Here is a 25,086-nt window from a genome sequence, read left to right as displayed (position 1 = left end):
TTTGAAGAGGGGGATGAACGCGGCAGCTTTCCAATCTTTGGCAATCTCAGACGATACGAAAGAGAGGTTGAACAGGCTAGTAATAGGGGTTGCAACAATTTCGGCAGATAATTTTAGAAAGAGAGGGTCCAGATTGTCTAGCCCGGCTGATTTGTAGGGGTCCCGATTTTGCAGCTCTTTCAGAACATCAGCTATCTGGATTTGGGTGAAGGAGAAATGGTGGGGGCTTTGGCGGGTTGCTGTGGAGGGTGCCGGGCAGTTGACTGGGGTAGGGGTAGCCAGGTGGAAAGCATGGCCAGCCGTAGAGAAATGCTTATTGAAATTCTCAATTATAGTGGATTTATCGGTGGTGACAGTGTTTCCTAGCCTCAGAGCAATGGGCAGCTGGGAGGAGGTCCTCTTATTCTCCATGGACTTTAGTGTCCCAGAACTTTTTTGAGTTAGTACTTCAGGATGCAAATTTCTGTTTGAAAAAGCTAGCCTTAGCTTTCCTAACTGCCTGTGTATATTTGTTCCTAACTTCCCTGAAAAGTTGCATATTACGGGGGCTATCCGATGCTAATGCAGAACGCCACAGGATGTTTTTGTGCTGGTCAAGGGCAGACAGGTCTGGAGTGAACCAAGGACTATATCTATTCCTAGTTCTAAATTTTTTGAATGGGGCATGCTTATTTAAGATGGTGAGGAAGGCACTTTTAAAGAATAGCCAGGCATCATCTACTGACGGGATGAGGTCAATGTCATTCCAGGATACCCCGGCCAGGTCGATTAGAAAGGCCTGCTCGCAGAAGTGTTTTAGGGAGCGTTTGACAGTGATGAGGGGTGGTCGTTTGGTCGCAGACCCATTACGGATGCAGTCAATGAGGCAGTGATCGCTGAGATCTTGATTGAAAACAGCAGATGTGTATTTGGAGGGCAAGTTAGTTAGGATGACATCTATGAGGGTGCCCGTGTTTACGGATTTGGAGTTGTACCTGGTAGGTTCGTTGATAATTTGTGTGAGATTGAGGGCATCAAGCTAAGATTGTAGGATGGCCGGGGTGTTAAGCATGTCCCAGTTTAGGTCCCCTAGTAGCACGAGCTCAGAAGATGGATGGGGGGCAATCAATTCACATATGGTATCGAGGGCACAGCTGGGGGCAGAGGGGGGTCAATAGCAAGCGGCAACAGTGAGAGACTTGTTTCTGGAAAGGTGAATGTTTAGAAGTAGAAGCTCGAATTGTTTGGGTACAGACTTGGATAGTAATACAGAACTCTGCAGGCTATCTTTGCAGTAGATTGCAACACCGCCCCCTTTGGCAGTTCTATCTTGGCGGGAAATGTTATAGTTGACGATTTCAGGGTTTTTGGTGGTTTTCCTAAGCCAGGATTCAGACACAGCTAAGACATTCGGGTTGGCAGAGTGTGCTAAAGCAGTGAGTAAAACAAACTTAGGGAGTAGGCTTTTAACATGCATAAAACCAAGGCTTTTACGGTTACAGAAGTCAACAAATGAGAGCACCTGGGGAGTGGGAGTGGAGCTAGGCACTGCAGGACTTGGATTAACCTCTACATCACCAGAGGAACAGAGGAGAAGTAGGATAAGGGTACGGCTAAATGCTATAAGAACTGGCCGTCTAGCACGTTCGGAACAGAGAGTAAAAGGAGCAGGTTTCTGGGCACGATAGCATAGATTCAAGGCATAGTGTACAGACAAAGGTAAGGTAGGATGTGAGTACATTGGAGGTAAACCTAGGCATTGAGTAATGATGAGAGAGATATAGTCTCTAGAGACGTTTAAACCAGGTGATGTCATCGCATATGTAGGAGGCGGAACAACATGGTTGGTTAAGGCATATTTAGCAGGGCTAGAGGCTCTACAGTGAAATAAGACAGTAATCACTAACCAGGACAGTAATGGACGAGGCATATTGATATTAGAGAGAGGCATGCGTAACCAAGTGAACATATGGGTCCAGTGAGTGGTTGGGCTGACTGGGGACACGATTCAGACAGTTAGCAGGCCGATGCTAACAAGCTAACAGGTCTAACAAGCTAATGGTCTAAGTATTTTTCTTACAGTGCCGTGATAAAGTATTTTCCCCCTTTCTAATGTTCTATTCTTTTGCTTACTTTTTATACTGAATGTTATCAGATCTTCAACCAAAACCTAATATTAGATAATGGGAACCTGAGTGAACAAATAACACAACCACGGGATACTTATTTCATAAACAAAGTTATGTAGCTCTCAATGCCCCCTGTGTGAAAAAGTAGTTGCCCTCTTACACTCAATAACTGATTGTGCCACTTTAGCTGCAATTACTCCGACCTAATGCTTCCTGTAATTGTTGTTCAGTCTCTCACGTCACTGTGGTTGATGTTTGGCCCACTCTTCCACGCAGAACTGCTTTAACTCAGCGACATTTGTGGGTTTTCAAGCATGAACTGCTCATTTCAAGTCCTGCCACAACATCTCAATTGGGATTAGATCTGGACTTTCACTAAGCCATTCCAAAACATAAAATGTGTTGCTTTTTAGACATTTTCATGTAGACTTGATTGTGTGTTTTGGATCATTGTCTTTTTGCATGACCCAGCTGAGCTTCAGCTCGCAGATGGATGGCTTGACATTCTCCCGTAGAGTTATCTGATACAGAGCAGAATTCCTGATTCCTTCTATTAAGGCAAGTCGTCCAGGTCCTGAGGCAGCAAAGCATCCCCAAACCGTCACACTACCACCACCATGCTTGACTGTTGGTATGGGGTTCTTACTGTGGAATGCAGTGTTTGGTTTTCGCCAGGCATAATGGGAACCATGCGTTGTGAGATCTTATCATCTGTGCAGCTGCATCAGTACTAAAAAAAGGACAACCTGGAACCTTACATGTGTGGTTGCGTGTGCTAGTGTATGGTTATAACCAGCTCTGTCTCTGTGTGTGTCTGTCCACTAGGCACAGCCTTGGTGGTCCAGCGGGACCAGGTTCACCTGCAGGACAGTGTCAGTCAGGGCCGGTTCACCTTCCAGACCTCTATGCAGTGACGGAAGCATTGTCTTCGCCTACAAGGAGGTGATTCTGGCAGTCATACATATCAACTGACTTTGGTGTGCTTGTTCTTGTGTTTAGGTTCCTATTGACATCAGTGAGGTCAGTGCAGTGAACCACCCAGTCGAAGTGGGCGTCTCTGACGCGTTTGTGGTGCTTCATGAGACTCTCATGAGATCTCCAACTCCACTGCAGTCGAGATGCTCATCTGCCCAGTAAGTCAAAGTCTGCAGTGCTCTTCTCAGTTAGATCCATATGGTTATTGCTTGTGCATCAAGCGACGTTTACTGTACTGCATACCTTAGTGAAGGGGATGAAGGTAGGATGCTGTCGAATGTCTATGGAAAACAAAGGCCGGAGCACTGCTTGAGGGAAACAAGTGGACGTTAAAGGAAGCACTCATTGGAACATAAACTGTTGAATGTTCGTTTCCATGAAGATGGATTGTATTTCTCCAGAAGCCCTGTGTGCAGATCCCCGGCTCCATCAACACAGGTGGAGTGTCAGACAGGGGTACCACTTCCTCCTCTCACAAACACAAACAAATGTCTTTCCCCATCTTTTTAACCTAAAAGGTTAGACAAGCTCTGTGTGGATGAATCTCAAGATTGATTACTTCAAAGGCTTCAGTTCATGACTTTGTTCCCGCACTTGTAATAGCGGAAGACAAGTAGCTAGCCTTCACATTGAAATGTCTGTCTGTAGGAGCACAATGATAAGCCATAAGTAATTGAATGATTATTTTATTGTGCGCTATAATTTACAATGTAAAATCAAACATCAAATGTACAAGGTTAGAAAGAACTAACGACCATAGACCTTTATTGTGGGACTTTCTGTTTACCTGAAAATACAAAATGACATATTACGCATATTCAACAGGTACTTAACATTAGACAAATCATTGATGATTAAGGATGTAATTTGGCACTTTTTGCAATAACTAACTCATATGTAATTGTTCCCATAACAATGATAGACTATTAAACATGTTAAAGGCCCAGTGCAGTCAAAAAAGTGATTTTCCTATGTTTTATATATGCATTTCCACACTGAGGTTGGAATAATACTGTGAAAATAATGATAATGCTCTTTTAGTGTAAAGGCTGTTTAAAAAGAACACCTGCAATTTCTGCCTATTTTTGTGGGATGGAGTTTAGGCCTGCCTGGTGGCATCACCAGGTGGTAAATTAGTTAATAGACCAATAGGAAATAACAGCTAGTTATTAACAGCTACCAATAACAGCTAGTTTTCAGTTTTCCCCTCTCCACTCCCACACAGTCCTAGCTAAATTCTTGTTTGAGAAATTGCTCTTTGCTAAGAAGCTATTTTTGTTTGTTTTAAATTCAAATGGTAAATTTTTTTATCACAGTTAGGTACTTAATTGTTTCCCAGAAATGATTTTATGTTGAGATAAAAATGGCTACATTGGACCTTTAACTGTTAAAACATGTTAAAACAATCAGTAGTATTAATCACAGCTTTCAGCCAGGAGCAACACAGCTTGTTTGTGTCCGTTCTCTTCATTACCTTATATGGCTATATGGTTACTGATTGGTTAAAAGGTCCAATAATAAAGAAATGATTGACATGTCACTCAACAGCATGATATTTATGATAAATATTCTATACGAAACCATCTATGTTTTTAACTTCATCCACTTTTTTTTACATAAAGTATGTACTATTTTCATCTCATTATAAAAAAAATCTACAACTCTTGTCTATGTCCACAGTGTCAAAATGAGTGGTAAAACTGTCAGTCTGTACTTGGCATTGTCCTGATGGTTGGTTAAAGGCAGGTAGCACTGGTGTGAGGGGAAGCTAGGGGTCATGACAGGGGTCAACATGCCTGATCAGTCTGGCTTAGGTTTCTTTATCTGAAAAAAAATAAGGCATGTGGGTCAAAATACAGAACATGTACAGCATGAGACCACACACTATTGAATACAGGAACTAATGTGATTGTAGTACATTGTAGATTAATAGTGAAGACATCAAAACTATGACATTACACATATGGCATCATGTAGTTACCAAAAAAGTGTTACACAAATCTAAATATATTTATATTTGAGATTATTCAAAGTAGCCACCCTTTGCCTTGATGACAGATTTGCACACTCTAGGGATTCTCTCAACCAGCTTCATCAGGTAGTCACCTGGAATGCATTTCAATTAACATCTGTGCCTTGTTAAAAGTTAATTTGTGGAATTTCTTTCCTTAATGTGTTTGAGCCAGTCAGTTGAATTGTGACAGGGTAGAGGTGGTATACAGAAGAGAGCCCTATTTGGTAAAAGACCAAGTTCATATTATGGCAAGAACAGCTCAAATAAGCAAAGAAAAACGACAGTCCATCATTACTTTAAGACATGAAGGTCAGTCAATACAGAAAATGTCAAGTTTCTTCAAGTGCAGTTGCAAAAACCATCAAGGGCTATGATGAAACTGGCTCTCATGAGGACCGCCACAGGAAAGGAAGACCCAGAGTTACCTCTGCTGCAGAGGATAAGTTCATTAGAGTTAACAGCCTCAGAAATTGCAACCCAAATAAATTCTTCAGAGTTCAAGTAACAGACACATCTCAACATCAACTGTTTAGATGAGACTGCCTGAATCGGGCTTTCATGGTCGAATTGCTCCAAAGAAACCACTACTAAAGGACAACAATAAGAAGAAGAAACATGAGCAATGGACATTAGACTGGTGGAAATCTTTGGTCTGATGAGTCCAAATTTGAGATTTGTGGTTCCAACCACCGTGTCATTGTGAGATGCAGAGTAGGTGAACGGATGATCTCCGCATGTGTGGTTCCCACCGTGAAGCATGGAGGAGGTGGTGTGAGGGTGCTTTGCTGGTGACACTGTCAGTAATTTATTTAGAATTCAAGGCACTCTCTCTTCTATTATTCTACAATAGAACAAAACATTTAAAAAAAAAAAAATAGTAAAAATAAAGGAAAACCCTTGAATGACTAGTTGTTTCTAAACTTTTGACTGGATTATGGTTCATTGTTTACCTAGCTAGCTAGCTAATGTTAGCTGGCTAGCTCGCTAGCTAACGTTACATGTATGATCTTATTATTCGTATCTCAGAGTAATTTGCTTGGCTAGCTATAGCCAATGTTAGCTAGATAACATTGAACCTGGTGGGTTAGCTACTTGCATATTTGCACTCTGAATGCTCCAAGAGCGAAACGCTCTGAATTAACGAACGGACAATCTGACAGCACAGTTGCAGTCACCAACGCTCTGGATAACATAACAGCCTAACCAGCTCTGCTAGGGCAAGTAATGTTAAGTGAGCTGTTCTCTCATTTGTGTCTGGAAGTAGTTAACAAGTTAGCTTGGGTGCTTGACTGCTGTTGTTTCCACAGAATGCTCGGATCAACCCTTAAAGAGATGGGTGGTGCTAAAGCTTAAGAGGGTGTGAACGATGCTGAATGGGTGTAGACAAAGAGGAGCTATCCAGTAGTAGTACCAAAACATTCAAAGGCCATTTTCTCAAAAGTGAGTTTACAAGTTTATCAATGATCAAAGCAGAATGACATTCCCACTGTTCTCAACTGTAATGTATGATATACCATTTTGTAGCTCTGAGTCTCTACTTTAATCCAGTGTAAAAAAACACGTTTCAAATTTTGCTTCATATGACCGATTTGAGCTGGTTGGTCACATATCTCTAACCCTTCAAGAGTGGAGCAGGTAGTCGCCTCCTCTCTGACGTGACGAGACCAACATTTGTGGCTGCAGAGAGTCACATGACACTTGATAAGTTGTTGTTCGAAAATCACAAGATATGTTTATAATTGTTAGTGAGTGACAAGTAGGGCCAGGAGTTTTCCCTGACTACATGACCTGACCAGGTAAAACTCCTGGTCCTAGTGCTAAGTGACCTGGTCTGGTCCAGTACCTTAGGCTGTTTCTTGGGCTTAGTGAAGCGGTTCTGTGGGACCACGTTGAGGCCTGCATTCTTCAGAGCTGTGATCCTGGCTGCAATGTCCGACACCTACAACAAAGTGCGTAACATTAACATGAATATTCTCTCACTCAGATCAACTTAAAAGGACTTAAAAACACAATTGAATGTATATGTTTTTATGTTTTCAGGCAAATATCCACATTATGGACATCTTTCTAATTCTTTCTTTCAAACATTTTATTTGCTAGTTTCATTATGTGACAATCACCAACATTCAAACATACAATAACATACAATTTTCTAATTCTAATGTCATCATACCCGAGGTAAAACCCGAGGTAAAATCCCCCGCTTTCTCCTTTTTTCCAAAGCAAAAGTCTGCGTCTGAAATGCCACAAAGGGCTCGGGTCAAAAGTCGTGCACTACATAGAGAATAGGGTGCCATTTTGGACACTAACTAGCTAGCTATGAGACACAGAGGGCATCCAGACTTGAACACACCTGGAGGTCAGACTGATGCACCTGGGCGGCAGCTGATGCCACCTGCTCCTCCAGGTAGGACAGCTCCAGGTCAGAGGTGGCATCGCCGATGGCCCGGGCACACTCCTCCAGGTCGTCCAGCTCCGCCTCCAGGCCGTACGCCGTGCCCGCCGCCACATACACCTGAATGGCACAATTCATTTAGCACAGACAGATATAAAACTGAAATGCCAACAGTCAGTCTAACATTAACAGAGGTTAGCATCACATTGCTCTTGAACCCACATGGACTGTGAAATATAGTGCCTTTGGAAAGTATTCAGAACCCTTGATTTTGTGACGTAACGGCAATCTTCTAAAATGGATTAAATAAATAAAAAATCCTTAGCAATCTATACACAGTACCCCATAATGACAAAGACAAAACAGTTTTTTAAAATGTTTGCTAATTTATAAAAATTAAAAACAAATACCTTATTTACAATAAGTATTCCGACCCTTTGCTATAAGACATGAAATTAAGCTCAGGTGAATCCTGTTTCCATTGGTAAATTCAATTGATTGGACATGATTTGGAAAGGCAAACACCTGTCTATATAAGGTCCCACAGTTGACAGTGCATGTCAGAGCAAAAACCAAGCAATGAGGTCAAAGGAATTGTCCGTAGAGCTCCAAGACAGGATTGTGTCGAGGCACAGAACTGGGGAAGGGTACCAAAAAATGTCTGCAGGATTGAAGGTCCCCAAGAACACAGTGGCCTCCATCATTCTTAAATGGAAGAAGTTTGGAACCACCAAGACTCTTCCGAGAGCTGTCCGCCTGGCCAAACTGAGTAATCAGGAGAGAAGGGCCTTGGTCAGGGAGGTGACAAAGACCCCGATGGTCACTCTGACGGAGTTCTAGAGTTCCTCTGTGGAGATGGGAGAACCTTCCAGAAGGACAACCATCTATGTAGCACTCTCAGTCCTTTATGTTAGAGTAAAAGGCACATGACAGCCCGCTTGGAGTTTGCCAAAAGCTACCTTAAGACTCTCAGACCATGAGAAACAAGCTTCCCGTCTGGCAGAAACCTGGCACCATCCCTATGGTGAAGCATGGTGGTAGCAGCATCATGCTGTAGGGATGTTTTTCAACGACAGAGACTGGGAGACTAGTCAGGATTGAGGTAAAGATGAACGGAGCAAAGTACAGAGAGATCCTTGATCAAAATATGCTCCAGAGCCAGGACTTGAACCTGATCGAACATTTCTGGAGAGACCTGAAAATAGCTCTGCAGCAACGCTCCCCATCCAACCTGACAGTGGTTGAGAGGATCTGTAGAGAAGAATGGGAGAAACTCCCCAAATACAGGTGTGCCAAGCTTGTAGTGTCATACCCAAGAAGACTTGAAGCTGTAATAGCTGCCAAAGGTGCTTCAACAAAGTACTGAGTAAAGGGTCAGAATACTTATGTAAATGTAATATTTCAGTTTTTCATTTGTAATAAATTTGCAAAAATGTCATTTGTCATTTGTGTCATTATGGGATATTGTGTGTAGATTGATGACAGGGGAAGAAACCTATTTAATACATTTTAGAAAAAGGCTGTAACCTAACAAAATGTGGGAAAAAGTCAAGGGGTCGGAATACTTTCCAAAGGCACTGTGTGTTACAGGTTATACAGACACAAAGACAGACAGGTCTTACGTTCTCCTCCAGTCTGCTGAGCTGTTCGTCCAGCCTCTTGGTGTCAGTGTTGGGGGGTAGTGAAGGGGTGTAGGGAGGAGAACAAGCGTAGTCACCCCCTTCCACCCCCTGGAGTAGGTCCTCTGTCGCATTCAACACCGTCAGCACCTCAGTGGTGATACTGCGCAGTGACATCGCCGAGTACCTCTGCACACACACAATTGAATTTACACAAGCTTTATGCAATCCCTAAAAGCCTACGGTCTCTGTGTGGAACACATCCATTCATGTGAGAACAACAGTTTTAGACAAGCAGAGAAGAGCCAACGAGTCAAGAGAAAGAAAGTGTTTGACTGGTTGACTGCATATAGCGCTAACCCCTGTTGCCCAAAGCACGGTCAAGTTATCAGTTTGTGATCGCATCTGCTGTAGCAAAGCGGAAAGGAACTGGAGTGTGTTTTCTAGGTCCTAATTGTTAGGGCTATCCTAACACAGAGTAATGGAACGAGGGAGGACAGAGGGGGGGGGGGGGGGGGGGAGAAAGGGAAAGTAGTATGGTATAGAGAGGAGCAAGCAGAGTTAGTGTTACAGCTGTCAGTTGATTTGAGGTTAGAAATGTCGAAAGGGTAGATCCACAGAATTACATAGCAATTTAGGCATCTCTGTGGGTAAAGCTAGGTGCTTTTCGTTTCTTACATTCTGGATCTCCTCTGAAGACAGTATCTCCTCCTGAACACAGGGGGCGCTCTCTTCTGGGTCCTTAGTTCGGTTGCTCTCAGTTTCTTTCTCGTCTGTATTCTTCTCAAAATTCTCCCCTTCTCTTTCCCCAAAATCATCCATCTCCTTGTCGCTTGTTTGCTCCTCTACCTCCCCACCTTCATATCCCCCTCTTTCTACTCCCTTGCTCTCTTCTTCCAGGTCTCGGGATGTCTTGCTCTTTGTCTGGTCTGATATTTGTTCCTTTCTCTCATCTAAATTCTGTGGTAGGATGCTTTTATGGGTCTCTGTTTCGGTCTGCTCATCTTTCTCTCGAGCCTCTTTCTCACCTCGCTCCACGACACTCTCTACTGTCTTATCCGAACTGTCCCTTTCTCTTTCCTTCCCTCCAGCCTTCTCTTGAGGTTTGACTCCAGTCTTGTCTAAAGTGCCAAACCTGTCTGACAGCTGTTCTAACATTAGCATCTCATTAATTAGATATTCATCTATCTCTTCTTCTTTCATAAACTCGCTTTCTCTAACATTTGTTTGGTTCTTATCCTCTTCTCTCCCTTCTCTTTCGGGGTCCGCCACCATCTCTCCATCCATCTCTACCTCCATCCCACCCAGTGTGTGCTCTAGGTTGCTGATTATTTTGTCAAACATCACCTCTCCCTCCACAGTGTCCACACTTTCTGTTGTTTCTCGCTCTCTTCCTCCCACTTCTGCATCTCTCATCCCTCTTTCCACCTTTCTCTCTGCTTCCCCTGCTCTCTTTCCTTCCTTCCCTCCTTCAAACATCCTCTCCATCATCCTCTGTACCTTCATGACTCCCTCTTCCTCTACCTTTGTGTCCATCTCTTCGCTTTGCAGCTCTCCCTCTTTCTCACTTTCATCCTCAAAGTCAAAGAGTCTGACGTCTAGTTCTCCGATGCTATCTCTCCTCACGTTGTTCATCATCCTCCCTTCCACCTCCATCCCCCCCTGGTACCAGGGCTTCTCTCTCACCCTCTCCACCTGTAGCCTCCTCCTCTCTCCCTCCATCTCTCCCCATCTCTCTCCATGCCACTTTCCCTCCATCTCTCCACATCTCTCTCTGACCCAGTCTGCCACTCTATTGGACAACTTCATTTTGTCTCCTTTGCTCCCCTCTTCGCTCTCTCCCTCGTTCTTTCCCACTCTATCCAGTTCATCTTCCGTAGAGGAGAATTGGGAGGCGCTAACGAGACTGGCCAAATCTCTCAACTTGGAGGTCAGTTCCTCTTTATCTCCCTCCATCTCCCACAGTGCCTCAGCGTCTATCTCCTCCCGCTCTCCACCCCCTTCTCCTCCTCTCTCCTCCCTCCCTTTCTCCATCTCTTCATCATAGAGACCCACTCTATCCAGCTCGTCCTCTGTTGATGACAACTGCGCGTCATTGACCTGTCTAGTCAGTCTGCACCGTTTGTATGTCAGCTCTTCCTTCTCTCCCTCCCTCTCTCCTTCTCTCTGCTCCTCCATCTCTCCATCACTAACACCCACTCGGTCAAGCTCTTCCTCTGTTGATGAGAAATGTGTGACTTGGCTAGCCAGCATACGCAACTTTACGGTGTGCTCCTCTCTTCCTTCTCTCTCCCTCTTTTTTGTCCTCTCCTCCACCCGATCTCTCTCCCATTCACGCTCAACCCTACCCACTCTGTCCAACTCATCTTCAGTGGATGAGAATTCTGTGCCTCTGACCTGACTAGCTAGCTGGATTAGTGTTGACTTCAGCTCTCCTCCTCCATCTCCCTCCCTTTCTTTTGTCCTCTCCTCCCCCTCTCCCACTCTCCCTCCTTCCATCTCGATTTCTATATGCCATAACCGCTCCTCCTCCTGAGTTCCTTCTCTCCTTCCCTCCCTTCCTCCCTCGTCCTCTCCCGATCTGTCCAGTTCGTCCTCAGATGATGAGAGGTGTGCGAGGCCAACTTGGCTGGCCAGCTCTTTCAGTCTGATGGTCAGTTCCTGCTCAAGATTGATGGTCACTCCCATGGTCCCTCCTCCCTGGCCCTTCGGGGCCCCGCAGCCGGGGGCCTCCCCCTCAGGACCCCGGGGTTCAGGGGTCAGCGACCTGGAGGTCAAGCCACCATCCAAAGTCAGAGTGTCTGGGGTGACTGCGCCAGATTGGCTGGTCTTTTTCACACTTAGTTTCTTGGCCAGGGCATCCAGTAGCATGCTGCTATACTCCTGTTAACAGCAGATAGAAGACATAGAAGCTATCAGAGAAATAAAATGATGTCCAACATGATAAGGGGAATAAGTGAAATTGAGGTCATAAGTGAAAGTGACAGACTGTCTCGCTTTACCTCTCCTCTTCCCTCCCCCTGATCCTTCTTAGTCCTCTTCCTCCTTCGCGTCCTCCTGACTTTGCCCCCCTCCTCCAGCTCATCAGCCCCGCTGCTCTCAGCCTCCGTCCCCTCAGGGTTAAAGTTCACGTCGAAGATGCCCGGGCGGGATGACCGACGTGAAGAGGGGGTGCACCGGTGCTCCACAGGCACCTTTCTCTTCAGGACGGCGAGCAGAGGCTTCTGGGGCTTCGGCCCTTGACCTCGAATCTGATCTTCTCCTACCTCAGATTCAGAGTTGAGGGTGTCCGTGCTGGCGTGGTGGTCTAGCAAGTGTGAGGGGAGGCTGTGCTGCTGGTCGGCAGAGGCCTGGGCATCTGGTGCCTCTGACCCCTGGTTGTTGTTGGCGTTTGTCATTTTCCTCCGTATCTCCAGCAGGGCGGCGCCCCAGGCCCCCTCTCCCCCCTCGGCGTCGTCTGAGCCCATCTCATCGTAGGCGGAGATCACACCGGACTCCTTCTCCAAAACACTGAATACCAGTGACTTCCTCTTGGTCAGCAGGCTGGGCCGAGACAGCTGTGTGCTCTGCTGGGCGATCCAGTTCCCGTCTGGGCTCTTCAGCACTGAGGACGCACCTCCGGACACACACACATCAGGGTAGACAGATGCCACACATACACACACACAGCAGACAGGCAGACACACAAACACAGGGGAGGATGCATTTAGCCACCAGTCTTTTACTACAGTACATCAATAATAGGTAATTTTGTTTGTTTGTTTTCCCCCTATTGAACTGTACAAAGTTGCATGTATGTACAGTGCCACGCAAAAGCATTCATCCCCCTTGGTGTTTTTCCTATTTTGATGCATTACAACCTGTAATTTAAATTGATATTTATTTGGATTTCATGTAATGGACATACACAAAAAAATACAAAAAAACGGGAAAGTAGTGGGTGCATGCATATGTATTCACCCCCTTTGCAGTGAATCCCCTAAATAAGATCTGGTGCAACCAATTACCTTCAGAAGTCACATAATTAGTTAGATTGCACACAGGTGGACTTTATTTAAGTGTCACATGATCTGTCACATGATCTCAGTATATATACACCTGTTCTGAAAGGCCCCAGAGTCTGCAAAACCACTAAACAAGGGGCACCACCAAGCAAGCGACACCATGGAGACCAAGGAGCTCTCCAAACAGGTCAGGGACAAAGTTGTGGAGAAGTACGGATCAGGGTTGAGTTATAAAAAAATATCCAAAACTTTGAACATCCCACGGAGCACCATTTAAATCCATTATTAAAAAATGGAAAGAATATGGCACCACAACAAACCTGCCAAGAGAGGGCCGCCCACCAAATCTCACGAACCAGGCAAGGAGGGCATTAATCAGAGAGGCAACAAAGAGACCAAAGATAACCCTGAAGGAGCTGCAGAGCTTCACAGCTGAAGTTGGAGTATCTGTCCATAGGACCACTTTAAGCTGTACACTCCACAGAGCTGGGCTTTACGGAAGAGTGGCCAGAAAAAAGCCATTGCTTAAAGAAAAAAATAAGCAAACACATTTGGTGTTAGCCAAAAGGCATGTGGGAGACTCCCCAAACATATGGAAGAAGGTACTCTGGTCAGATGAGACTAAAATTGAGCTTTTTGGTCATCAAGGAAAACGCTATGTCTGGCGCAAACCCAACACCTCTCATCACCCGAGAATACCATCCCCACAGTGAAGCATGGTGGTGGCAGCATCATGCTGTGGGGATGTTTTTCATCGGCAGAGACTGGGAAACTGGTCAGAATTGAAGGAATGATGGATGGCGCTAAATACAGGGAAATTCTTGAGGGAAACCTGTTTCAGTCTTCCATAGATTTGAGACTGGGACGGAGGTTCACCTTCCAGCAGGACAATGACCGTAAGCATACTGCTAAAGCAACACTTGAGTGGTTTTTAAGGGGAAACATTTAAATGTCTTGGAATGGCCTAGTCAAAGCCCAGACCTCAATCCAATTGAGAATCTGTGGTATGACTTAAAGATTGCTGTAAATCAGCAGAACCCATCCAACTTGAAGGAGCTGGAGCAGTTTTGCCTGGAAGAAAATCTGGGCAAAAATCCCAGTGGATAGATGTGCCAAGCTTATAGAGACATACCCCAAGAGACTTGCAGCTGTAATTGCTGCAAAGGGTGGCTCTACAAAGTATTGACTTTGGGGGGGTGAATAGTTATGCACGCTCAAGTTTTCAGTTTTTTTGTCTTATTTCTTGTTTGTTTCACAATGAAAAATATTTTTCATCTTCAAAGTAGTAGGCATGTTGTGTAAGTTAAATGATACAAACCCCCCAAAAATCCCTTTTAATTCCAGGTTGTAAGGCAACAAAATAGGAATAATTCCAAGGCGGGTGAATACTTTCGGAAGCCACTGTATTGTATCTTGAAACTGTAATTGTCTAGGACATGGAAGACAAGCAAATAAATAATTGAAATAAAAAGTGTAATTTTGAAAATGACTAAACTAGGTGTGTGGAAAGACCGTTGTAATGGTGCGTGTGAATAATGACTAGCAGAGTTGCGGTGGCCAGCAGGGTCTTACTGGAGTTGTCCAGGCGGTCAACACTCTTCCAGTTGGCCAATCCTGCCACTCCTCCCTCCTTTTTCAGCCCATGCTGAGAGTCCTGGGAAACCCCAGAGCACTGCATCATAACGTTGTCATCCAGCAGCGAGAAGGCAGAGTGAGACCGCTGAGACAAATACAAATAATGAAATAGTTGAATCTCTAAGAGAGGTAAATATAATCAACATAGGCCACACTGTATATATATATATATATATATGTTCTGTACTGGTCTTATGTGACAGACTGGGTTTTGAACCTGGGTCGACTACATGCCGCAGTTAGCCCTCTGAGCTAAAGCCTAGGCAAGGCTACTGATCACGTAAGGTAGTTAGTTCCCTGAACCACCTTACACTCCATACTAACCCATATAGAGGCCTTGGCGCGGGCTGATGTGGTGCGGGAGATCTTGGAGCTGGGGGAGCTTGAAGCCAAGGGCTGGTCACCACTCTGGTTGTCGGGGAGCCAGTCCAGGTCATAGTCTGGCTTCATCTCAGCTAGGTTCTTCCTCCGCCGGATGATCTAGCATGAAATAAACTGAGTTGAATGAAATTGTATTGAAATTAATTGAAATTAAATTAAATTGAACGTACTTTCTGCACAATGGTTGTGGCCAGTTCCTCAATCAGCTCTTCTCTGTGGTCTCGCAGATACCTTGCCTCGCTCTGCTTGTCCTAGTCAGAACAACAACGAAGTCAGCCAGACAGTCAATAAGATGTTTACTCTTTTTAGACAACTCCATCCTGCAGAATATGTTACCTGACTGTCGGTGTGTCCCTCTGCCTTGGCGATGGCCTCGTCGATGGCCTCCTCTGCCACCCTCAGTGCCACCGTTAGGGTCTCTGCCATGCTGTGCTCTGAAAAGGGATGGGGACATAACCAAGAGGTTTCTTTAGATTAAAGTCTGTCTTGCTATACACTCACCAGCCAGCAGAGGGCGGTAGTACTTAGTAGTTTGTTTGTCTATTTTTGTAATAATTTTTTTGTAATTGTTATTTTTCAGAGGGGGTTACATGTACAATTTTTGGGGGAGGGTAACCCCGATCCATTATAGAGATCAGTCCTTTCTGGAGCCCAGATTATTTATTTATAAATCCCATCATTAGATGATTCGGTAGCTGACCTAAGATGTAAATATGGGGAAAAAAGGAATTACCTGGTAATGTGAATGTATCTTTCAAATCTCGGAAAGTTCTTAAACCATTACTGTCCATGATATCGGTAAGGGTCCGGATTCCACATTTGCACTACTAGGGGGATGCAAAAGGCCGCCCTCCAGATCTCAAGGCATTGTTGTGAAATATTGGAGTATGGGCATGCCATTTTGATTCCCAGTTACATTGTTTTTCAATTTTGCACCAAATAGAAAGTGTGAGCAATAGTAGCACCAAATTGTAATTTACATTAAGGGATAGTGAAGACCACCTCTTCCAGGGCAATCTCTATTTACTCAACCAGGAGGCAGAATAATAATGTCTGAAATAATTTAAGATGGGGTCAAATGCTAGAGCCTGGAAATACAATTGAAATTTTGGTAAAATATAGTCCTCCTACGTCTTTCCCTCTTTGTAAATGTACAAATTGTATCCGGGATCGTTTACCCTTCCATATCCATTTTTATACCGCACTATGAATTTGATCCCAATAGCCAGAAGGGGGAGCCATGGGATGCATTTAAGTACAGAAATTCAGCCGTGGCAATATTTTCATTTTGACAATAGATATTCAGCCAGTCAAAGCAACTGGGATATTATTCCATCTACTGAAGTCAGATTGAATTGATTTGAGCATTCTGTTAAAGTTTCTGATAATGGTTTAATCTAAAGAAGGAAATATATCTACTCCCAAATATTTAAAATGGGAAACGATTGGGATTCCATAAGTAGAGATGGAGTCCTCCATCGGGGTCTTGAGAGGCAGTAGAGCAGATTTGGTTAGATGCATTTTATAATTTGAGATTAAGCTGAATTTATCTATGATCTTCAATGCGTTTGGGAACGATTGAGATACAGTGTCTAGATATAGTGAAATGTAATTTGCGTATAAGGAAATTAAATGATCAGTAGAATATAGAGAAATCTGTGTTATTTCAATTGATTGCCGAATTGCCTGGGCCAGGGGATCCATGGATAATAAGAACAGCAGAGGTGAAATTGGACCTCCTTGTCTGCTGCATCAAGTGATTCTGAACGGAGCAGAGCAGATATTGCCTCGAGTGGCGCAGCGGTCTAAGGCACTGCATCTCAGTGTTAGAGATGTCACTACAGACCCTGGTTCGATTCCAGGCTGTATCCCAACTGGCCATGATTGGGAGTCCCATAAGGCAGTGCACAATTGGCCCAGCATCGTCTGGGTTAGGGTTTGGCCTACCGTCATTGTAAATAAGAATTTGTTCTTATTAAATAAAACACTTAAAATAACCATGGCTGAGGAATTGGCATATAGTATTTTAATCACATTAATGAAATGTTCCAAGACTGACCATTCTAGTCTATCAAACGCTTTTTCTGCATCGAGAGATAATACAGCCCAAAGAGCTGTTGTTTCTGATGATATAGTCGATGGAGGTTATCCGAGGATAAACGCTTTTTAACAAACCCACTTTGGACCGTGTGGATTAATTTAGGTAAGTAACATGCTGACCACACCGCCCGCATTGCGTGCGCGAGTGTTGCAAAATGAATTTACACATACATGTTATTCAATCATTGCATCCACACTGCTTGCCCACGTCAACAAGTCTGTGTAGCCAGGCGGTAAAGTAGAACTTGCTTCTATTTGTGAGGCTTGATGCGCTGCAAGTCCCGCCTCTCCCATCTCCTCATTGGTTTTTAGGAGTATATAGCCACATGGGTGATTGAAAGATGAACTGAGGTCCACACTCCAGTCCAGTTGGTGGCAGTAATGCACATTAAACTTGGTTGCCAACTGCCATATAAAGTCCAAAGAAGAAGACTGAACGAGGAGAGATTACTACTTCCTTATGTGTGGATTAATTGTCGGAGTACACTACCAGTCAAAAGTTTTAGAACACCTACTCATTCAAGGGTTGTTCTTTATTATGACTATTTTCTACATTGTAGAAAAGTAGTGAAGACATCAAAACTATGAAATAATACATATGGAATCATGTAGTAACCAAAAAAAGTGTTCAAGAAATCAAAATATATTTTATATTTGAGATTCTTCAAATAGCCAACCTTTACGCTTGATGACAGCTTTGCACACTTGGCATTTCTCAACCAGCTTCATGAGGTAGTCACCTGGAATGCATTTCAATTAACAGTTGTGCCTTCTTCAAAGTGAATTTGTGGAATTTCTTTCCTTCTTAATGCATTTGAGCCAATCAGATGTGTGGTGACAAGGTAGGGGGGTTATACAGAAGATAGCCCTATTTGGTAAAAGACCAAGTCCATATTATGGAAAGAACAGCTCAAATAGCAAAGAGAAACGACAGTCCATCATTACTTTAAGACATGAAGGTCAGTCAATACGGAACATTTCAAGAACTTTGAAAGTTTCTTCAAGTGCAGTTGCAAAAACCATCAAGCGCTATGACGAAACTGGCTCACATTAGGACCACCACAGGAATGGAAGACCTAGAGTTACCTCTGCTGCAGAGGATAAATTCATTAGAGTTACCAGCCTCAGAAATTGCAGCCCAAATAAATGCTTCACAGAGTTCAAGTATCAGACACATCTGAACATCAACTGTTCAGAGGAGACTGTGTGAGTCAGGCCTTCATTGTTGAATTGCTGCAAAGAAACCACTACTAAAGGACAACAATACTAAGAAGAGACTTGATTGGTCCAAGAAACACGAGCAATGGACATTAGACCGGTGGAAATTTGTCCTTCGGTCTGGAGTCCAAATTGGAGATTTTTGTTTCCAACTGTTGTGTCTTTGTGAGACGCAGTGTGGTTGAACGGATGATCTCCGCATGTGTATTTCCCACCGTAAAGCATGGAGGAGGAGGTGTTATGGTGTGGGGGTGCTTTGCTGGTGACACTGTCTGTGATTTATTTAGAATTCAAGGCACACTTAACCAGCATGGCTACCACAGCATTCTGCAGCGATACGCCATCCCATCTGGCTTGGGCTTAGGGGACTATCATTTGTTTTTCAACAGGACAATGACCCAACACACCTCCAGGCTGTGTAAGGGCTATTTTACCAAGAAGGAGAGTGATGGAGTGCTGCATCAGATGACCTGGCCTCCACAATCCCCCTGCCTCAACCAAATTGAGATGGTTTGGGATGAGTTGGACCGCAGAGTGAAGGAAAGTCAGCCAACAAGTGCTCAGCATTCAAGACTGTTGGAAAAGCATTCCAGGTGAAGCTGGTTGAGAAAATTCTAAGAGTTTGCAAAGCTGTCATCAAGGCAAAGGGTGGCTATTTGAATAATCTCAAATATAAAATATATTTAGATTTGTTTAAAGCTTTTTTGGTTACTACATGATTCCATATGTGTTATTTCATAGTTTTGATGTCTTCAATAATATACTACAATGTAGAAAATAGTAAAAATTAAGAAAAACCCTTGAATGAGTAGGTGTTCTAAAACCTTTGACTGGTAGTGTATAGGACCTTATGCATTTCAGGTAAAATAACAACCCAATGTTTATATCCCAGGAGAAATTAGCTAGAAACAGCAAGCTAGCTAGCTAAATTGCCATGACTGTTTAAAGCTTTTTGACCTGTCTCCAAATGAATATAGTTGGTTCAGAGTTCGTTTTGATATTTCAACCTGGGTATCCTGATCGAGTCTGGACGGACAAAATCAACATGCGCGCGCGCCTGGTGTAGTCAGCATGTGAGTCTCGAGACGCGATGCCAATATTTTATAAAACAGTTTAATATCTGTGATTATCAAAGATAGGGGACTATAGTGAAAACACTGGGTGGCATCCTTACCTTTTTGTAATAAGAGCGAAATTAGTGCCGTGTTCACATCTCTCCCAAATGAACCTTTAAGAACGGCTGTGTTAATCATTTAATAGTGGACCTAATTGATTCCAACATTTTAAATAGACTTCAGTTGGAACACTTTCCCATCCAGGTGATTTGCCTATGTTCATGTTATCCAATGCCCCTTTGAGTCCATTGAGACAGATTTGGGCTCCCAGCGAGGTGGCTTCCTCTGTTGAGAGAAGAGGAGTTCTTAAAAGGTGCAATATGCAGAAATCGCTCTGCCATTTCCTCGTATCAAAAATTCGAATATTTCGCCAACTTTTCTGTTTATGTGGCAAAACAAGCATGGTGTTTGTACCATCTAAATACGTTTTTGATAACCAAAAATATTGTATTTTCAGCTGTTTGAAGCTGGTGTACAAAACTGAAAGTAAAAGAGGCAAAAACGAAACTTAAGAACGGGAAGCATAGAAATTAAACAGATCTACCGGTTATTAGACTTGCTTTCAATGAGAATGACAGATCTATAGCTTATATTTCTATTTGAATTTGGTTGGGTCTCTCAAAAATGTACATATTGCAACTTTAATTATTTTACAAAACAGTCTGGCTTGGTGTGGATTTACAATCAGAGGTCTACAGTTCTTTATAGGAGCGGGAGAATCTTTGATTAATTTGGGTTCTGATAGCAACTATTGAATCTGAAGCGGGAATTACTATGTCAGCTAATTGATCATTACTACATAGCTTGTTAGTCAGTAAAGGACTGGGATGATTACCATGAAAGTAATGGTTAAGTCTTACTCGATGGATGGCAAATTCTGCTCTTTGTCTTATCAATAAATTATGTTCTGTCTTGACTTTGGAACAATAATAGCTACCTGGTCTGAAAAGAGTGTTTGTTGAGAACGTTCTAACACAGCATTTCCAATTCTGATATCTTCTTTAATTGTAATTTATGCAACACAGATGCAAATGTAGGTGCATTATGTTTTATATAACCTTTGGTGGCATCCCATAGAATCCGGGGGTCATCGACCAGGAGATTCTGACATTTGAAGTTGGCAGTAGTAAGCGTGGTTAGACAAGCTAACCACGCTTAGAAGCTAACCACGCTTAATAACTTTACCGGAACCGGAAGTTATTTTATGAAAATAATAATAATGATAATAATTGGGGGTGCTTATATTTGTCAACAAATATACACAAGTATGTAATGGAAATGTTTTTTTTTGCATATCTCCTTGAGATACCTCAGAGAGTGAGGTCACAGCCAGGGATCAGCCATTATGGACATTAACCAGGATTAAGTGCCTTACTCAAGGGCAGATCAATAGATTTTTCACCTAGTCGACTCAGGGATTCAAACTAGCAACCTTTCAGTTACTAGCCCAACATCCTAACCACTAGGCTACCTACGGCCCCCCTCTCTGCTCTTCCAATAAAGGCATGAAATACTTTAGAAGGGGAAAGCCGGAAGCCTACCTTCACTCTGTCTGTAGAAGGCGTTTTCACTACAGACGCTGCCCTCGTTGCCGATGCTCTCCTCATACGTGCTACCCTCTGCAAAAAGATACAACACACAGGGCATGGGTCATGTTCAGTTGGTCACAATGTAGCAAAAAGGTGCAAACAGGAAAATAAAATGGCTATTGGAAAACTTAAGGCATTGGACAACGTTGTCTGTTTCAAATAATTGTCTCCTGTTATGTGCTTACTGAACAGGAGGACTATGGCCACAACATTCACACACAGAACATTCAAAATAACAGCTACAGTACACAGGCTATAGCGAGAAATATTGCAGATCAATTTAAACCACAATTCTATTTGACAATTATTTTGAGCATAACAATGAAAAAATACTCTAATGACATGAGCAAACATTGTAGCACAATGATGGCCTCAGAGTAACTGAAGTCGAATAGAAGGTTTTTACCTGAGCAGTGTTAACTTATGCCTGGGCTGTGGCAGTCATGACATTTTGTCAGCCGGTGATTGAACAAACAAGTAACTGCCGGTCTCATGGTAATTGACCGTTAATTAACATGAACACATTTAGAATTTACTGGCTTCCATGCATAGCCTACAAGCCACTGATGCAGACATTTGGGTCATCTACATCCATGTAATATAGCCTACACCATCACAATAAATCCATTATTTATTTTAGACAGGACTAAAGAAACATGATATGAAGAAAATGTAGTCTATTTCAGAAGAACAGAATAACATACTCTGAGTTGTCCTTACAGTATGTTAGGTCTTGATCTGGCTATGCCATGTAGCTGTGTGCTACACTAGTTCATTTAGCAGACAAGATTTGCTTAGAATTCCATGGTATTGCACCCCAGTATCTCTACTTGTACACTCATCTTCTGCACATCTATCACTCCAGTGTTTAATTGCTATATTGTAATTATTTCGCCACTACGGCCTATTTATTGCCTTACCTCCGATATCCTACCTCATCCTACCACACACTGCATATAGACTTTTTTTCTACTGTATTATTGACTGTATGTTTTTTTATTCCATGTGTAACTACTCTGTGTTGTTGTTTGTCCTGCACTGCTTTGCTTTATCTTGGCCAGGTCGCAGTTGTAAATGAGCACTTGTTCTCAACTAGCCTACCTGGTTAAATAAAGGTGAAATATATATTTTTTTAAATACAATTATTTTATGTTATTTTATAGTATGAACAATGCAATTGAACAAAGCTGAATAAAATAGAAAGGATATTTTCTCCAAACAATTTGAGGGAGTGCTCACATACAGCTATTCTGTGTTGAGCGGTTATCCATGGTTCGGATTTCTGTGTGTGTGTGTGCGTTCGTGCAAGTAGAAAGAAAACATTGACTCACTCTACTTTTAGAGAAACGCCAATGCAATCCTTCTCTTTCATGTTGACGAAACGGTCTAAGACTCTATCATAGAGTACACGCTTTTAGTTTTTGCTGTCCTAGGCTACCTGGCTAAAATGTTTGCTCGCTAGTCTAACTTACTTTCATGGGCAATGTTAGCTAGTTAACATTAGCCTTCTACATCTAGCTACATATTGAACTTCCATTGGCTGATTGGCTATTATTTTTTTTATTTTTTTTATCAAGGGAGGCCAAATGCTTGCTGGCTTCCCTTGCATTCAATGCTACGGGCAGCAACAATGTCATACTCTTTCTGCCCAGACAGCATCAGATAGATGGCCTACACATATGTTTTGCTCGCTCTGATGCTTTCTCCAGTGAGATACATTCAGCCTCTTGTGAATTGAAGGAAAATTATGAAAAACAGAGAGACAAAAGATAAAAATGTATCTTTTTATTTTAAAAAATTGTGCATTTTTTAGAACGCCTGGCTTCCCTTGGCACCCATGAACACACGCCACTGTTTGTGCACACATTTAAATGGTGTATCTGCGCCGCTCCGTGGACGTTTAGGAGAAAATAACACACACATTTCACAGACTGGACGAGGGGTCACTGGCTTTGATCCTTTAACTCTGACTGATGTCACACAGTAGAGAGAGAGAGTGTGTGTGTGTGTGTGTGTGTGTGTGCGTGCATGCGTGTGCGTCTGCGTGTGTGTGTTTGTGTGTCTGTGGACCCCCAAGGAAGGCCACCAAAAATTCTGAGATTTCCATACCCAACTATAACACTTTCCGTCAAGATAGAACTGCCAAAGGGGGAGGAATTGCAATCTACTGCAGAGATAGCCTGCAAAGTTCTGTCATACTTTCCAGGTCTATGCCCAAACAGTTCGAACTTCTAATTTTAAAAATTAATCTCTCCAGAAATAAGTCTCTCACTGTTGCCGCCTGCTACCGACCCCCCTCAGCTCCCAGCTGTGCCCTGGACACCATCTGTGAATTGATCGCCCCCCATCTAGCTTCAGAGTTTGTTCTGTTAGGTGACCTAAACTGGGATATGCTTAACACCCCGGCAGTCCTACAATCTAAGCTAGATGCCCTCAATCTCACACAAATCATCAAGGAACCCACCAGGTACAACCCTAAATCCGTAAACATGGGCACCCTAATAGACATTATCCTGACCAACTTGCCCTCCAAATACACCTCTGCTGTTACAGACCTATATCCATCCTGCCCTGCCTATCTAAGGTCTTCGAAAGCCAAGTCAACAAACAGATCACTGACCATCTCGAATCCCACCGTACCTTCTCCGCTGTGCAATCCGGTTTCCGAGCCGGTCACGGGTGCACCTCAGCCACGCTCAAGGTACTAAACGATATCATAACCGCCATCGATAAAAGACAGTACTCTGCAGCCGTCTTCATCGACCTGGCCAAGGCTTTCGACTCTGTCAATCACCATATTCTTATCGGCAGACTCAGTAGCCTCGGTTTTTCTAATGACTGCCTTGCCTGGTTCACCAACTACTTCGCAGATAGAGTTCAGTGTGTCAAATCGGAGGGCATGTTGTCCGGTCCTCTGGCAGTCTCTATGGGGGTAACACAGGGTTCAATTCTCGGGCCGACTCTTTTCTCTGTATATATCAATGATGTTGCTCTTGCTGCGGGCTTCCCTGATCCACCTCTACGCAGACGACACCATTCTGTATACTTCTGACCCTTCCTTGGACACTGTGCTATCTAACCTCCAAACGAGCTTCAATGCCATACAACACTCCTCCCGTGGCCTCCAACTGCTCTTAAACGCTAGTAAAACCAAATGCATGCTTTTCAACCGCTCGCTGCCTGCACCCGCACGCCCGACTAGCATCACCACCCTGGATGGTTCCGACCTAGAATATGTGGACATCTATAAGTACCTAGGTGTCTGGCTAGACTGCAAACTCTCCTTCCAGACTCATATCAAACATCTCCAATCCAAAATCAAATCTAGAGTCGGCTTTCTATTTCGCAACAAAGCCTCCTTCACTCACGCCGCCAAACTTACCCTAGTAAAACTGACTATCCTACCGATCCTCGACTTCGGCGATGTCATCTACAAAATAGCTTCCAACACTCTACTCAGCAAACTGGATGCAGTTTATCACAGTGCCATCCGTTTTGTTACTAAAGCACCTTATACCACCCACCACTGCGACCTGTATGCTCTAGTCGGCTGGCCCTCGCTACATGTTCGTCGTCAGACCCACTGGCTCCAGGTCATCTACAAGGCTATGCTAGGTAAAGCGCCGCCTTATCTCAGTTCACTGGTCACGATGGCAACACCCACCCGTAGCACGCGCTCCAGCAGGTGTATCTCACTGATCATCCCTAAAGCCAAAACCTCATTTGGCCGCCTTTCCTTCCAGTTCTCTGCTGCCTGCGACTGGAACGAATTGCAAAAATCTCTGAAGTTGGAGACTTTTATCTCCCTCAACAACTTTAAACATCTGCTATCTGAGCAGCTAACCGATCGCTGCAGCTGTACATAGTCCATCGGTATATAGCCCACCCAATTTACCTAACTCATCCCCATACTGTTTTTATTTATTTACTTTT

At 43.5% G+C, this 25,086-nt stretch overlaps 1 protein-coding gene across 1 annotated transcript in view; it reads right to left on the bottom strand.

The window, feature by feature from the left end:
• Positions 1–3,763: 3,763 nt before the first annotated feature.
• LOC120055824 (rab effector MyRIP-like) overlaps positions 3,764–25,086 on the bottom strand; it is a 48,658-nt gene continuing 27,335 nt past the window's right edge. The window contains exons 5-15 of the mRNA XM_039003812.1: positions 21,106–21,183; positions 15,468–15,565; positions 15,302–15,382; positions 15,075–15,230; positions 14,688–14,835; positions 12,114–12,727; positions 9,790–11,994; positions 9,115–9,300; positions 7,451–7,612; positions 6,941–7,036; positions 3,764–4,907 (exon numbers count right to left, since the gene is read on the bottom strand). Coding sequence (XP_038859740.1) covers positions 4,884–4,907; positions 6,941–7,036; positions 7,451–7,612; positions 9,115–9,300; positions 9,790–11,994; positions 12,114–12,727; positions 14,688–14,835; positions 15,075–15,230; positions 15,302–15,382; positions 15,468–15,565; positions 21,106–21,183 — 3,848 coding nt within the window. The 3' untranslated portion in view covers positions 3,764–4,883. The remainder of the gene's footprint in view (positions 4,908–6,940; positions 7,037–7,450; positions 7,613–9,114; positions 9,301–9,789; positions 11,995–12,113; positions 12,728–14,687; positions 14,836–15,074; positions 15,231–15,301; positions 15,383–15,467; positions 15,566–21,105; positions 21,184–25,086) is intronic.

This window comes from Salvelinus namaycush, chromosome 11 (assembly GCF_016432855.1).
Source record: "Salvelinus namaycush isolate Seneca chromosome 11, SaNama_1.0, whole genome shotgun sequence".
Taxonomy (NCBI): Eukaryota; Metazoa; Chordata; class Actinopteri; order Salmoniformes; family Salmonidae; genus Salvelinus; species Salvelinus namaycush.
The sequence above is the reverse complement of the archived record's forward strand: the minus strand, read 5'-3'. Positions and strand labels throughout refer to the sequence as shown.